The sequence below is a fragment of the Hippocampus guttulatus genome, chromosome 14, assembly GCF_054856545.1.
Source record: "Hippocampus guttulatus isolate MCC_2025c chromosome 14, RoL_Hgut_1.0, whole genome shotgun sequence".
Lineage (NCBI taxonomy): Eukaryota > Metazoa > Chordata > Actinopteri > Syngnathiformes > Syngnathidae > Hippocampus > Hippocampus guttulatus.
Window position 1 is genome coordinate 12,790,941 of NC_141274.1, and position 14,086 is coordinate 12,805,026.

General features: G+C 42.6%; 2 protein-coding genes across 2 annotated transcripts in view; one reads left to right on the forward strand and one right to left on the reverse strand.

Annotated features, from left to right (window-relative positions):
- Positions 1-14,086, reverse strand: part of mrps14 (mitochondrial ribosomal protein S14) — a 25,005-nt gene continuing 10,919 nt past the window's right edge. Inside the window, exons 3-5 of the mRNA XM_086129000.1 lie at positions 1,327-1,505; positions 864-1,028; positions 1-424 (exon numbers count right to left, since the gene is read on the reverse strand). Coding sequence (XP_085985126.1) covers positions 242-424; positions 864-1,028; positions 1,327-1,395 — 417 coding nt within the window. The 5' untranslated portion in view covers positions 1,396-1,505 and the 3' untranslated portion in view covers positions 1-241. The remainder of the gene's footprint in view (positions 425-863; positions 1,029-1,326; positions 1,506-14,086) is intronic.
- tnn (tenascin N) overlaps positions 8,268-14,086 on the forward strand; it is a 24,748-nt gene continuing 18,929 nt past the window's right edge. The window contains exon 1 of the mRNA XM_086128998.1: positions 8,268-8,422. The gene's annotated coding sequence lies outside the window, so the exon portion shown is untranslated. The remainder of the gene's footprint in view (positions 8,423-14,086) is intronic.

Genomic DNA, 14,086 nt, shown 5'->3' on the forward strand with positions numbered 1-14,086 from the left:
TTAATGTACACTTCTATTTATTAACAATGTTAGAGAGAATGTCCCATTTTCCATCCAAACCTTAAATATGTAGTCACGTACAATATACTTTGTTGGTACCAGACGTGCTCTCCTGCCCACATTTCAGATAAAAGGAAACTATTTGTCACAATTCTTGACTAAAACACCTTCAAGTGACAATAAATCGTCAAAATGAGTTGCGCAGTCACTGCCACCGAAAGTCGCCAGTTGTCCTCTGAGTTTACCACCTCGCCCTCAGGATGCCAGACATTTGGTTGTGGTCGGCCAGGTGACGGAAGACAATCCGACTGAGTCGCCACCTGCGCTTCACTCCCCGCGGCCGGGAGGTCATCACGCACCTGTTGCGTATCCTCACAGGACAGGAGTCTCGAGGCAACGCTGAGATTTCTTGATCTGCCAATTCCTGGAATATGTGTAAAGAACATTTGAAGTGTGAACTTCAAACAAAAACAAATGGCCTGTAGATTAGCAGATAAAACGATCATAAAACTATTTATACCACTTTACATTCTGACTGGGGATGCACGAATACCAGCCTGTCCAGTAATCGTAATTGTAGAAATGCATCGATAATACAGATCAATACCATTTCACTAGTGCGACAGTTCCATTTTTGGTAGGAAGGCTTATGTTATATTTTCGGCAAATTTGCATAATACTCGCCCCGCACTCAGTTAGTTACTCAACTAATTATTTGGCAAGCTGCGAACAACAGAAGTAGCCCCACAATGAATTAATTCTGATGCACAAACAGTTGAAATCTTTACATTCCACTTCACACAGTTATTTCATTTTTTAAACACAAAACTATAGGTATTTTTAAACATTGCTGTGTTGAGTACCTGGAGTTCTTTTGGTAAGATGGTGTTCTTCCTCAGCGAGTTGATTCGCAGCCGCTCGTCAGCATAGTCAAAGGCCATCTGTCTTCTCTTGACATCTCTCAGCATCTTCCAGTCAACGTAGTAACCCCTTGCTTGTTCCACACAACCCCAGCAGACCCTCAGAGCCTGCAACAGTGTTCTGCTGGTTATCAACTGACCAACTTTGTTCCCCCCAAAAATATCGTAGTGGGCAAGGTGAATGGATGCACCCAAACACATTCACAAGAAATCTCATTTTCCTCGAAGAATCGTGATTTTGTTAGCATGCAATAGTATAAACGACTCTTGTAGATCAATTTTTTATTTCTTGTACTAGCGTCCGAACGCACGAGATTGTGACCCGTATTAGCTCACAGTGGAACACAGTTCAGTATAGTATAGTATCACGTTTAAAGGACAAAATCAAAATGTTACTTTTAAGTACCTGTTTAGGAGCGCAGAAACTCTTATAAAGGACATCGACACCTAGTCGTGCAACAACGGCAGCCGCCATGTTGAATTAAATCGCTTGGTCCTGACGCCGACTCCAGATAGTTACAGCTCAATGTCGCCCCGTATTGACCAGGAAGGCGAATCTAAAATAGTGTCTGTCACGATCTTGACCTGAGTACGAAAAAAATATAAGGCGAAGACCACGCTGCGCTTCCATACACTAAATATTTAGAAAAATACATAAATAAAAATAAACGCTGGCTCGATGATTACAATCAACACCATGATTACGAAAATGATGAAGTCAGTTTTCAGGCATGAAATCAGACAAAAATACGTGTTTATAACGTTAGAGTGGGAGTATGTATCTTTCAAAAGTAACACTGGTGGGGAGAGTTTGAAAGCTTTGGACGTATTTTATTTTTATTTTTTTTTGCCGTTGGGGGCCTTAAATTAAATTGGGTACAGTTTCATCAATAAAAGGCAAAATGAACACAACAAATATACAAGTCCTCTTCGGTCGGATTGAAGTACAGTACACACTTTGTCCAACCATAATGTCAAAACTACATGTCGCATCCATAGGGTGGCAGTATGCATTTACCAAAATAAACGCTGGGGAGGATCTTCACAGACATCTTGGGCAAACTTTGAAGCTCAAGAGTTGTAATTGCGGCTTGGTGATGGAGTGCTGCCACCCGTGAAAATGCTATCACTGGCTGTATAGTGGTGGCTTTGTGCAAACGCCACTAATTTGCAGTTGAGCGACAAGCACCTACTCTGGAAGGAGTGTTGGAGTGTACAGAAGTCTCCAAAAAGCCAACCACAGATTTTTAATTTGGACAGGTCCCAGATGGGCCCGGATTTTTGTAGATGACATCCCCACCCGCCCCCCTCCCCCTAAAACTTAAAATAAGACATTTGCCCCCTGCTTCCTTTGCCCATCTCCATTGCAATCTGTCTTATTGAAAAATATAAAGAATAAGATATAAGATATCCTTTTTTTTATTTGTCCCACACTGGGGAAATTTACAGCCTCCAGCAGCAAGAATGTGGGTAGAAAGAAGAAAGAAGAAAAAACAAACAAACACCGTTCAATTAAGTGCAATATAAATACAAAAGAATCAATAACTGTACACAGTACAGATCTTTTATTAAAGTTAAGTACCAAAAAATTTAAACAGCTTCAGATCGTATTAGAATTTCCATAATTATGCTGCTGCTATATGGTGGCTAAGTAAATATTAACACATGACAAACAGCAGTTGGTGGCTTCCTCTCCAAACACATGCTGTATAGAATATAAAACAGGCTTTGAAAATCTTTGAAGAGGCCCCTGGCATACCACATATGAACACTAACGGTGGAGCAACACAATGGACAGAAAATCTAATAGTAACCAAAGGCATATTTTCTTTATCCTTTGCGAAAAACAACACGTTAAAAAAGCCAACTGCGTAGTTGTGACCGTCTCTTAGGTGTACTATATATCTGCCTGCCTGTATTACGCTGCCTCCCAGTGGCTAGAACCTGCATGCCAGAAAGAAACGTGCAATGATAATCTATTTTAGGGATTGAAAAACGTTTGATAATGAATGATTGGATGTTAGAAAATATGCTTCATCCCCATCAAGTCAAACTGTGATTTAAACATGTCAACAAACGTGAGAAAGTGTTTCATGCTTTTTGTGTATCGCAAAGGTCACCAAGCTGAATAGACCAACGAGAATACCACGAGGTACAGTAAAGGCGCAGAGTTTATTCAGTTTTACTGAATGCGTGCGGTGCTTCCTTAAGTTCCTCCAAGAGAAAGAACCCCTTGAAGAAATGATTTATTTCTATTTCGATGGAGCCTTTGTGAGATGCACTCCAACTCCTGCTGAGAGGAAAATGTGAACAGGAGACATTTCCCGTATTTCTGTCACTCGGTAAAATAAATAGCTTTTCCCACCTCCAGATTCTTGTCAACTGAACATTTGGGACCTCACTTTTCAAGCCTTCAACCGGCTCGTTGTTCCACACTATGGACGACTGTCATGGCAGCGGCGACCGAAATGAGCAGGTTGCAACATTTTCAAATAAATCAACGGTAGTCAAACCATTCATACTTGAACTCAATGAAATGCTTAGTGGAGAAGCATTGTGCACCCCCCCCCCCCCCCATACACAATCTAAAATAGCTCTAGGGAGCCTTAATAATATGCCTGGGAGACGCTTTCATCATCCATCCATCCATCCATTTTCCGAACCGCTTGATCCTCACTAGGGTCGCGGGGGGTGCTGGAGCCTATCCCAGCCATCTCCGGGCAGTAGGCGGGGGACACCCTGAATCAGTTGCCAGCCAATCGCAGGGCACACAGACACGAACAACCATCCACGCCCACACTCACACCTAGGGAGAATTTAGAGCGTCCAATCAGCCTGACATGCATGTTTTTGGAATCTGGGAGGAAACCGGAGCACCCGGAGAAAACCCACGCAGGCCCGGGGAGAACATGCAAACTCCACACAGGGAGGCCGGAGCTGGAATCGAACCCGGTACCTCTGCACTGTGAAGCCGACGTGCTAACCACTGGACTACCGGGCCGCCGCTTTCATCATGTACTAAAAAAAAAAAAAAAAATAATAATAATAATACAAAAAGAAATAAAAGTCCACCGATGTGCGAAGTTCGACTGAGCTTTGTACTAGACTTGCACTAGGCATGAAAATAAGGCCCTCCATCTATCACCCCCCTCCAAAAAAAGCTTCATATTTATTGTATTTAGCAGATGTTGGATTTTAATATGGTGCCGTTTGAAATTCATACACCTCCTAATAAGGGCCTTCATGCTCCAAAAACCTGTTATAAAGACTCGACTGGGAATTTTGAATCGAGTTTTCATAATCTGGTTGCTTCCAATATTGGAGGTCCTCGGTTTACGACGGAAACATATTTTTATATGTATTTTTTTACGCCTCATAAAATTTGATACGCGTGATCGTTTTCAGTTTCTGGAAATTGAGGGAAATGGTGTATGCTGGATGTTTCATCATGCTCTTGGAGAGACAGATATATCACCAACTTCAGATGTCTGCGCGTCTCGACACTTGCAGCAGAACCAGCAGACGTCCCGGATTTTTCTTATGTTCTGCCAAGGACAACATTTCAAGAAAACCAAAAACTCCACTCCTCAGATTTATGTGATGCAGCACAATTTTTAAGAATCCGATACTGTTTCATTCAAGAATTTGTAAACTTGCAATGGTAAGAGAATGGTCTCCCCCCTGCAAGGTCTTGTAAAGTAAAAGTAAAAATAATCATAATAAAAATAAAAAAAAGGGATTTTGTGAGGGGAAGGAGTAACATTTGTGATTGTACTTTGCAAATGGGACCACTGGCACTGTACAATGTTTGGCAGTCCTCAAGCTTTATGAACAAAACTTTTATGAAGCAAAAAAATAATAATAAATCTGAAAGTGTAATTCCAGGTGCTGTTTCACCAGACTGAAAACAGTCGCATCATATCAACGATCTGGTCCAGACGCCACTCATGACAAGGAAAAACTGCTCTCATGGTTTGCGTGTGTGTGTGTGTGTGTGTGTATGCACGCGTGTGTGTGCCATCCAGACTGCGGGAAAATACAAAGAAAAATAATAAGAGTAGCATTAGAGGAAAAAAAATAAGCTAACCGTTAGCCTTTCTGGTAACTGGAAATGAGTTATTAAACATTTTTATTAAGGTGGTGAATGACTTCTGACATGTAAAACAAGTGTTTCCATAGCATCCATGGCTCTTGTGCTCATTTTGTTTTTAAATCAGTATACTATCGGATTATAATAATTGTTGTTGGGGTTTTTTTGTACATTGCTATGGGTTATTGTGAACAAACTTTGGGACAACCGGGTGTCAAATTTGGTGCCATCTCATGTGTGAATGTGTGCTGGAATCCTTCATCACAACCGTTTGGTTCTTATATTTGTTCTTGGCGACCGTGTTTGCGGACCAGAGAGGGCGTAGGAGGCATCTCACTCTTGCTCGCTGACAGCAGGGGCGAGCGAGAAAAGATACGGACTGGTAGCCAGACCATCACAAGGGAGATGCACTGAACAACCGCACACAGCTCTGCTCTTTAGCGTCTCCAGAAGACCGACGGAGTATTGATTTGATACTCACGACAGATTGTGTGCGCGTGTGTGTTCATTCACGAAAGGACGGCTGAGCACACACAAGAAACGATTCAGCAAAGCACCCGCATGGCCTTGACTTGTTTATAATTAAATCGTTTTTATCTTGTCCACATCCTCGGATGTGACGACTCACACGTATTTAGAAGATTGGAAGAAAAAAAAAGCCTCTGAGGCATTCGGCAAATGTAAACACATGAAATCTTTTCCTGCGCTTCCCCTAAATCTAATCACGTCGCTTCCATGTAAACACATTGAAAACGTTATTTTTTGTTTCTTTCATGCTTATAAAGGATGGAAATAAGTTGATATTGTAATGACGTAAAGTGGCCGAGTTTGCGAGCGGAATAACCTGCAGACAAGCCAGACGTGAGGCTTTCAAGTTTTCATGTGGTGACGCGATTTGGATTCGTCCGTCGCTTCTCATTTTGAATCAAGTTGGCTTGGACGGCAATTCCGATTCGCAGTGAATAAACTGCTTCCAGATTCGCAATCAGTGGCACTGCGATGCCCTGTGGGGCCTTGGGCGATTTGATTTAAGGTTAGCCGTACACAAATCATAATTGTCGTGTCTTTAAATTTGTCTATTACAATGCGGCTTTTTATACACTTGTATTGTGTTAATAACTTGAGGAACATATTAACGGATTAAGACAGACCTCTAATTTGTCAATCACGTTTAGTTAGCCGTTATTAACAGCTTTGTTCACCCTGAATCTTAATTCTACGCAACTAAATGGTTTTAATATGATAAGATTATTCTTTATTGAAAGCTGGATGAGAAATTGAAGTTTATCAGCGGCGCAGTGTGAAGCAGCAGGGGGAAACGAAAGTAATAAAAACGTTTTGGAAGTTCTCCTCGGGCCTGCGTGGGTTTTCTTCGGGTACTCCGGTTTCCTCCCACATTCCAAAAACATGCATGGCAGGCTGATTCAACACTCTAAATTGTCCCTCGGTGTGAGTGTGAGCGCGGATGGTTGTTTGTCTCTGTGTGCCCTGCGATTGGCTGGCAACCGGTTCAGGGTGTCCCCCGCCTACTGCCCGAAGATGACTGGGATAGGCTCCAGCACCCCCCGCGACCCTTGCGAGGATAAAGCAGATGGGAAAATGGATGGATGGCAAAAACAGTCATAAACAATGGCGTCAAATAAGACCGTGACACTTTTAGGCACGGGCGCTGATTTGTCCCTTTAATTACGCCGCAACACCCGAGACGCCGAAACTCATTTGGTAAACAACAGCTGCTCATCCTGAGGAATACGCCAGCGCGATGCGGGAGTGGAGCGAATTCTCTTGGCTGGATGGGACAGGGAATGAAGGTGAAGCTTGTGCAGCAGGTGCGCTCAACCGATTGCTTCCTCCACTGAGGAAAGTCGCATGGAAGGATGGAGCCCAAGCTGGCTACAATGTTGACAATTTCATCTCTCATCCATCTCTATTGTAATTCATGATGTTCCCCACATTCGACTGGCCTCTGAGAATAGCGGGACAAGTCTGAACGGGGGGATGTTCATGTTGTTACTCTTAGCACATTAAACTGGCTGGTCCTGCATAACTGGCGCGCACACAAACGTGGTGACAAGCTTGTGGGATCTTTGTGGGGAAAACAGCTCAGCGGTATAATATATAATTCCATACGTGTGATATCATTGTTTTTTTTTTTTTTCTTATGACGTTAGTATTTTGGGTTTAGGAATCGCCATCAAGGGACGGTAAATGAGCTGCTTCCACTGTTATTTTTAACTTTTGGAAGGAAGTGTCAATTCTTGATAATGATTGTGTCATTATGGAGCATCCGGTTGTCTCTCTCTGCCTGGACGTCAGAGCACTTTTTCTAAACATCTAGTTAGCAAGCTTGGAGGCCTGTCCGTTTATCGTTAGCTTCCATATATTCACATTTCATGGGAAATATTCATATTAAATTTGTAGATCTATTTAAAAACGCTCTATTGTGCATGTCAAGGGTTATTCCATCTTGCTTGGACTCCCAGAAAATTGTTAATAAACCCTCCATTCGCGACTCGTCAAGAGGCGCATGGATGACACTTAGATTACACATGCAGCTGTGGAGCCGAGTGGAGTTATCAGCGCAGTTAAAAAAAAAAAAAAGTTTTCCTCCAACAAAGCTACATTTGACAAACGCTCTCTAAATCACTTGACAACAAACAAGCAGCGATTTGGCAGATGGTGAACCATTTTTCACTCAAGAGACTTCAAGTGGTTTATTGCCACTTCCCGTTGAGATTGACTCTCAAGCGCAACATAAAACGAAGCAAATGATCATTTGTGGATTTAAAACAACCACATACAGGAAGTTTTCTTGAAACAGGCAAACTTCCCTTGTAAAGCATTGGCAACCTTGACGTGGGGAGGCCTGACGGTGACGGTTGTGCAGGCAGAAGCTGTTTTGTGCTTATTTGAAATGCAAACCCCTCCCTGTCGACTCTTTATCCTAAATAAAGCGTTCCCTTGGCTTTTCTTCCTTAAAACAAGCCCCTTATCCAGCCATCTTTTCTGCTGAGCACATTCGGCTGAACCCCCCTTCTCTTGCCACCATAACCAAAACCTTACACAAGACTAATATTATTAAAGGTACAGAAAGTCGCTGATGGAAAAGTGAGCGGGTGTGAGGAGAGACTGAGTACCCTTTGGGGTGGGGGGGCCTTAAAAAAAAACATTAAAAGCTGCCGAAAAGTGCTCTCCTCCTTCACTTCCTCATCTTTTTCCTCCTTTCTGAATCCCACAAGGAGAGGAGACACTCCCAAATTACTGCCCATTGGCCTGGAGGCACTTGGGAAGAGTGTTTAACAACCGAAGCAGCCGGGAAGAGCGACAGAGAGAGAGAGAGAAAAAATCCCCGGTGGTGAGGAGGTCTTTGATTCATCAACAGGTGCCAGAGGAAGGATTGCTACTATCGAGGGTGAGCTATTTGTTTTATGATCATTGCATTTCATTGCATGCAATTACTGTCGGCGTTTGAAATTCTGACAAGGTTTAGACGCCATGAACGAATGACGCACCCTAAAATATAAGAGTGACTATCGAGCAGCTATTGTGTTTTTAAAATACATATTATATTAAAATGTGTTTGTTTGTGGCAAGTTCATTTATAATCGCCCCCAATTTGACTTTTTGTTTCATGTTTTTCCAAGTGATTTGAGTGTTTTATTTTATTTACAATAAATTATTTTGTACATACATTATTTATTATTATATATAATGTAAAATAATAATATTATTATTTTACATTATTTTGCATTTTTGGTCTTTTCCTCATAATGCTCAAAATGATGTTAAATTGAACAAAAGTGAATGTGATCACCTTAGGAAAGGGATCTGCTTCAGAATTAAGAAGTCACCATTTTTCAAGACCCATTTTAAGAACACCTCAATCAAATTTTAGACTTCTGCGATAGTTAAAGCAATATGATTTTTTTTGTTTTCCGACATGCGATATGACACGACGACGACATCTTCTATTCAACAAAAATTGCAGTATAAAATAATTCCTAAGAGTATATCGCAAATTTTGGACCTTTTAAGGGTGGATTTCAGGATGAAGTATCAGACAATTAAAAACTTAATTGATGGAAAATGACATTATTTCCGAAATATAGCTTTTACATGAGACCGTGCAGGTGTCAAGTCAAGTCAAGTCAAGTCAACAGTATTTATAGAGCACTTTCAAACAGCCATCGCTGCATACAAAGTGCTGTACATGGAGCAATTTAACATGCACAATAAACAGTAAGACAAATCGGTAATAAAGGCGGTAGAAAGCACCAAACAGTAAAACCAAGAACAAATCTAAGTCATGCTGAGTCGAATGCCAAAGAATACAAGTGAGTTTTGAGGAGGGTTTTGAAGATGGGCAGCGAGGAGGCTTGCCGAATGTTTAGTGGGAGGTCATTCCAGAGAGAGGGACCAGCAACAGAAAAGGCTCGATCCCCTCTGAGCCTCAGTTTAGTTCTTGGTACTTCTAATAAAGTCTGGTCCACAGACCTGAGGCGCCGGGCAGGTGTGTAGGGGCGGATGAGCTCAGAGAGGTAAGGTGGCGCGAGATTATTCAGAGATTTGAAAACAAATAAGAGGATCTTGAAAATAACTCTAAAATGAATGGGGAGCCAGTGAAGGGATGCCAGAGTAGGAGTTATGTGCTCCCTCTTACGAGTACCAGTCAAGAGGCGAGCGGCGGCATTCTGGACCAGCTGAAGGCGCTTAATGGAGGACTGGCTGACTCCAAAGTAAAGGGCATTGCAGTAATCGAGCCGGGATGTGACAAAGGCATGAATTACCATCTCAAAGTGTTCATGTGAGAGGAGAGGTTTTATTTTGGCCAGCTGTCTAAGGTGAAAGAAGCTGGATTTAACAACGGCACCAATTTGCCGATCGAGTTTGAAATCACTGTCCAGTTTAAGGCCCAAGTTTGAGACTGTTGACTTAAGATAAGGAGACAGGGGGCCCAAGTCTACAGGATGGAATGTACAAGGGCCACTGGGACCAAACAATATCACCTCTGTCTTCTTTTCATTGAAGGTGTGACTAATATAATCATGCTTAAGTCGAAACAATATTTCCACAAAGCGGTATAAAACTGAATTTGTGATGTTGTTCCTATTAGATCACCTGGAAAGGACTCGAGTTTCTCCAAAAAGAAACCTAGCATCCAATTCATAGCCCCTTTGTGTGAGATAATCCTTTATTGCCCGTCAACGCTCATTTCCTTTAAGACGCTAACACGTTCAAGTGTCAGATATTCATAATAACGAGGAGCAGAATGGATTGGCTTTGGGGGTTGGCGGGAGGGGGGGGGGGGGTGATGCTGATCCCATAGATTTACATTTAATGCTACTGTGCATGGCCCAGGGCACCTACACAAGCCCTGGAAATGAGTTCCAGATGCAAGGCCTCAGCCGTGCATGACTTTGTAGAAGGGGGAGACAGAGAGTCCCACATCCCAAAGTGAGTGGTTGCTTATTTAAAAAAAAAAAAAAGGGCCTTCAGGTTGCATAATGCAGCGGCTTTCGCGGAAGCCTCACGGCTGCGGTTCATGAGCGTAGCTTTTCACCAGACGACCCCACAGACGATAGTACCGCCCTCGAGCGATAAAACCCTCTCAAGTTTGGTTTTCCTGCTCCGTCTGCCAGGATTGCGTCTGGAGATCACTGACCCTGTGCAAAGATGTCATATTCTACTTTTCAGAGCATCTTTGTTGATGGTGAGCATGGAAAAAAAAAAGAACCATGAACCGTGAACGAGTTAATAGACACACGGAACAACACAACATATTTCAGTCAGCAAAGGCCAGACTGTCGGATAGGTTAAGATTATCCTGAAAGATTATCCCGTGGTGTGCTAAAAGTGACTTTTTCATCCAATCTTTTTACAAGACAATCTACAACAGCTTCTCCTTCTTTTTCTTTTTCTTTTGGTTGTATTTTCTGGATGCCCTTTGGCACCATGTTGCCACTCACAGGCCATGTCTGGTACTACACCAAGGTCGAGGTATTGTTAAATGTGTGGGGTGCTCTGTTAGTCCCCTCAAGTACACCCAAATTCTAAAAGAGCAATAAGAATAAACATGGCAACATTGGTGAAGACATTAAAAATCGGGACGTGTGTACCTCGTTCTAGGTCAGTGACTTGCACAGAACAGCCGGCGAAGACGTACAGCCTTTTGTTTTGAAGCTGAATAGCGCCGGCGTCTCCTCTGTGTATTTGTCGGATTGTTGTCTGCCTCTGTTTGCCTCACACGCTCGCTCGCCTTGCTGTCAGGTCAACATTTGTGCGTTCACAGCCTCCAAACAAACACAGCAGCATCTGTCACCAGCACTTGTCAGGATATTTTGAGGAAACACAACCCGGGAAAAGCCGCTGGCAAGATTATACAACTCAATACACACGAATAAGCATCTCGTTAAATACCTGTCTGACAGTGTCAAGGCAAAATGAATATTGGTTTTCTTTGGGACTGTATTATTTTAACATTGTAACAGGAAATGGACACAAATTATTTGTACTTTTGTCGACAGTTTGAGATCTGCGGAGGTCTGGGCCCTTCCCGGTTTAAACTCTAAATAAGACCTTCAAAATCATGTCGATGTGACACTGGCTTCGAAATTCCACCCATTAATTGGTATGTGTGTACCCGACTTCGCCTGCGTTCCCTCCCTCGCACTCACTTGCCCCACTTCCTTTGGTGTTTCTCCTCGTTCACACACCCACTTAAATCGATGCGCCGACCGCCGCACATGGTCGCCTAAACGATGATGTCATGACTTGTATTTCTTCCACAGCCGCCAAATGCCAACCTCAAACGTTTGACCAATAGCAATTACACCGGTGGCTTGAATTTGACTACGTGAGTTTGAACAGCCTGAGCCATGTTTCCACCAAGTGGTAGTTCAGAGCAGTCATGGTTTGGAACAGCCAACTTCGATCCAGCTGGGTGTTTCCACCGCGGGGTGCGTTGGGCAGATGGCGATAGTTTTAACAGCTATGTCAATAGCAGCGTGACACTATACAGTAAATGGAACAATGGGGGATGTACAGTGCATATGGAACATTTTTACTGTACTTGCACCTTTTTTCATATTTTATCATGACATCTTATTCCAACTTGGATGACATTATTTTCTCCTCAGACATTCTAAAGACATGCAACAACTCATAATGACAGGGATTTTCACAATGTTCATCTGTGATCGCCCTGGCCAAGCTTAGATCTTCCTTCCGCCCGTGGCTATTTGCAGTTCCTTATAAATGTAGTTTGTGTGCCTTGATCTTGGCCTCCATTGCCTCCGCAATATCAAAGAATGTGCGACTTTAGCGCGCTAATTTGAGAGGGAATGAGAGGAGCCACTTCCATTGGCCGGAAAGGTAGTCAACTGTGTTCATGCCCACAACGGCGCAAACAGCTGTCTCTAACTGCACTCATCTCTGAAAATACCAAAACAAAGAAAACTCCGTCTGTGTACACAATTTGACTGTGCTTTGCACTTGTGCCGAGCACAAAAATTTAGCTCTCAGAATGTAACAGCTGCACAAAGAGTGCTGCACCACTTCAGATAAGGTGGTGGGGACCATGTCTTGCTCAAGGGCAGCTAAAGAGTATTCAGTAAGCAGAATAGCATCTCTAGTGGCCATGTAACAACATTTTCTTTTGTCCGCGGTGGGACTCCAAACTTGTCCTCCAACTCAAATTCAATCACTCAAAACTAATATTCATCATTCCTCGCAGAGGATAAATATTTCATGACTGTCTACATATAGTGCTGTACCGTTCATGTTCAATCCTTAGTTTCAGGGGTTATAGCACCACAACATTGATGTTTGTGAGTTGATTTTTTTGCGACCATTCAGCACTCTTATCTCAAATTTACACTCGTAAGCAAAAAATATATATATACTGTATATGATGAACGACTGCTTGTATCTCGAAAAACTGCTTGATTTTCCAAATTGCTTTCAGGGCATTTGAATGACAACAAACTGAGTCACTTGTCAGGCCCACGATTATCCAACAAAGTCTACATTTTCCACGTTGGCTACATTAAAATAAAATAAATAAAAAGATCCTTTCGCAGCACTCAAGGGGTCAAGTCTTCTCATGGTAATCCATACTGAGAATTGCTGTTAATCTGATAATAGTTTCATTAAAGTGTCAGGGGGGAAAAATCCACACGTTTACTGACTACTGTGATGACATTTCAGGACACGGGGCCAACGCTCACAATGGGCCCAGTGGGCTTATTTGGAGGGGATTTACTTGGAAACATTTCTTCACCATCTGTTTTTGCACTTTCTGCTCAATACCTTCACAGAAAGCGACCTGTCAATATTCTCATCTTATTTTTAGATTCAGCAAGAATAAATACTCCACCGGATGGCTGAACTTAAACTGCACTAATAAATGAACAAATGAAATGACATTTTATGTATGAGATGTTGCAGATACACCGGTGACGTCTGCTGTTGGGCTACATCGCCGGGCATCAGTGAAAACATTACAGACAGGCTTAATCAAGTCTAGCTAAGCCCTCGGTCATCAATGTTAAAGTTTGTAGAAGTATCCCACACAAACTTGGTACATTCCGTCATGCCTGTTACACAAAGTTAAATTCAGACCGAAGAGAAAGAGAGAGAAAAAAAAGACGAAGTGACACTGCTTTTTGAGAGTTTGTAATTTGGACTCTTGGGGGAAGCCGCAGCAGGGATTTCAGTGCACATGACATCACTTTGGCTAAACGCAATGACATCATGGCACGGGCCAAAATTCTGTACGTCAGTAAGTGGAGGTCTACATGTTTGACTGGGCAATGTGAATGGTGCGGCCGCTTTGGTTCCAAGGCTTTTTTCCTTCCACAAAGACAACATCACACAACACCGAACCACACGGCATGACAGAAGGGGTTTAGTTTCATTCAAATAAATAAATCGCATCACTCCTAAATACAGAACAAGTCATTGTCGACGGCACTTTTGTTCTCTGTGAACGAGCGCCAAGGATATTTAAATTTGACCCCTTTTCAACCTGGCAATTTACGCCGTTTGGTCCAGTCAGCTGTGACGCCAAACATCTGCC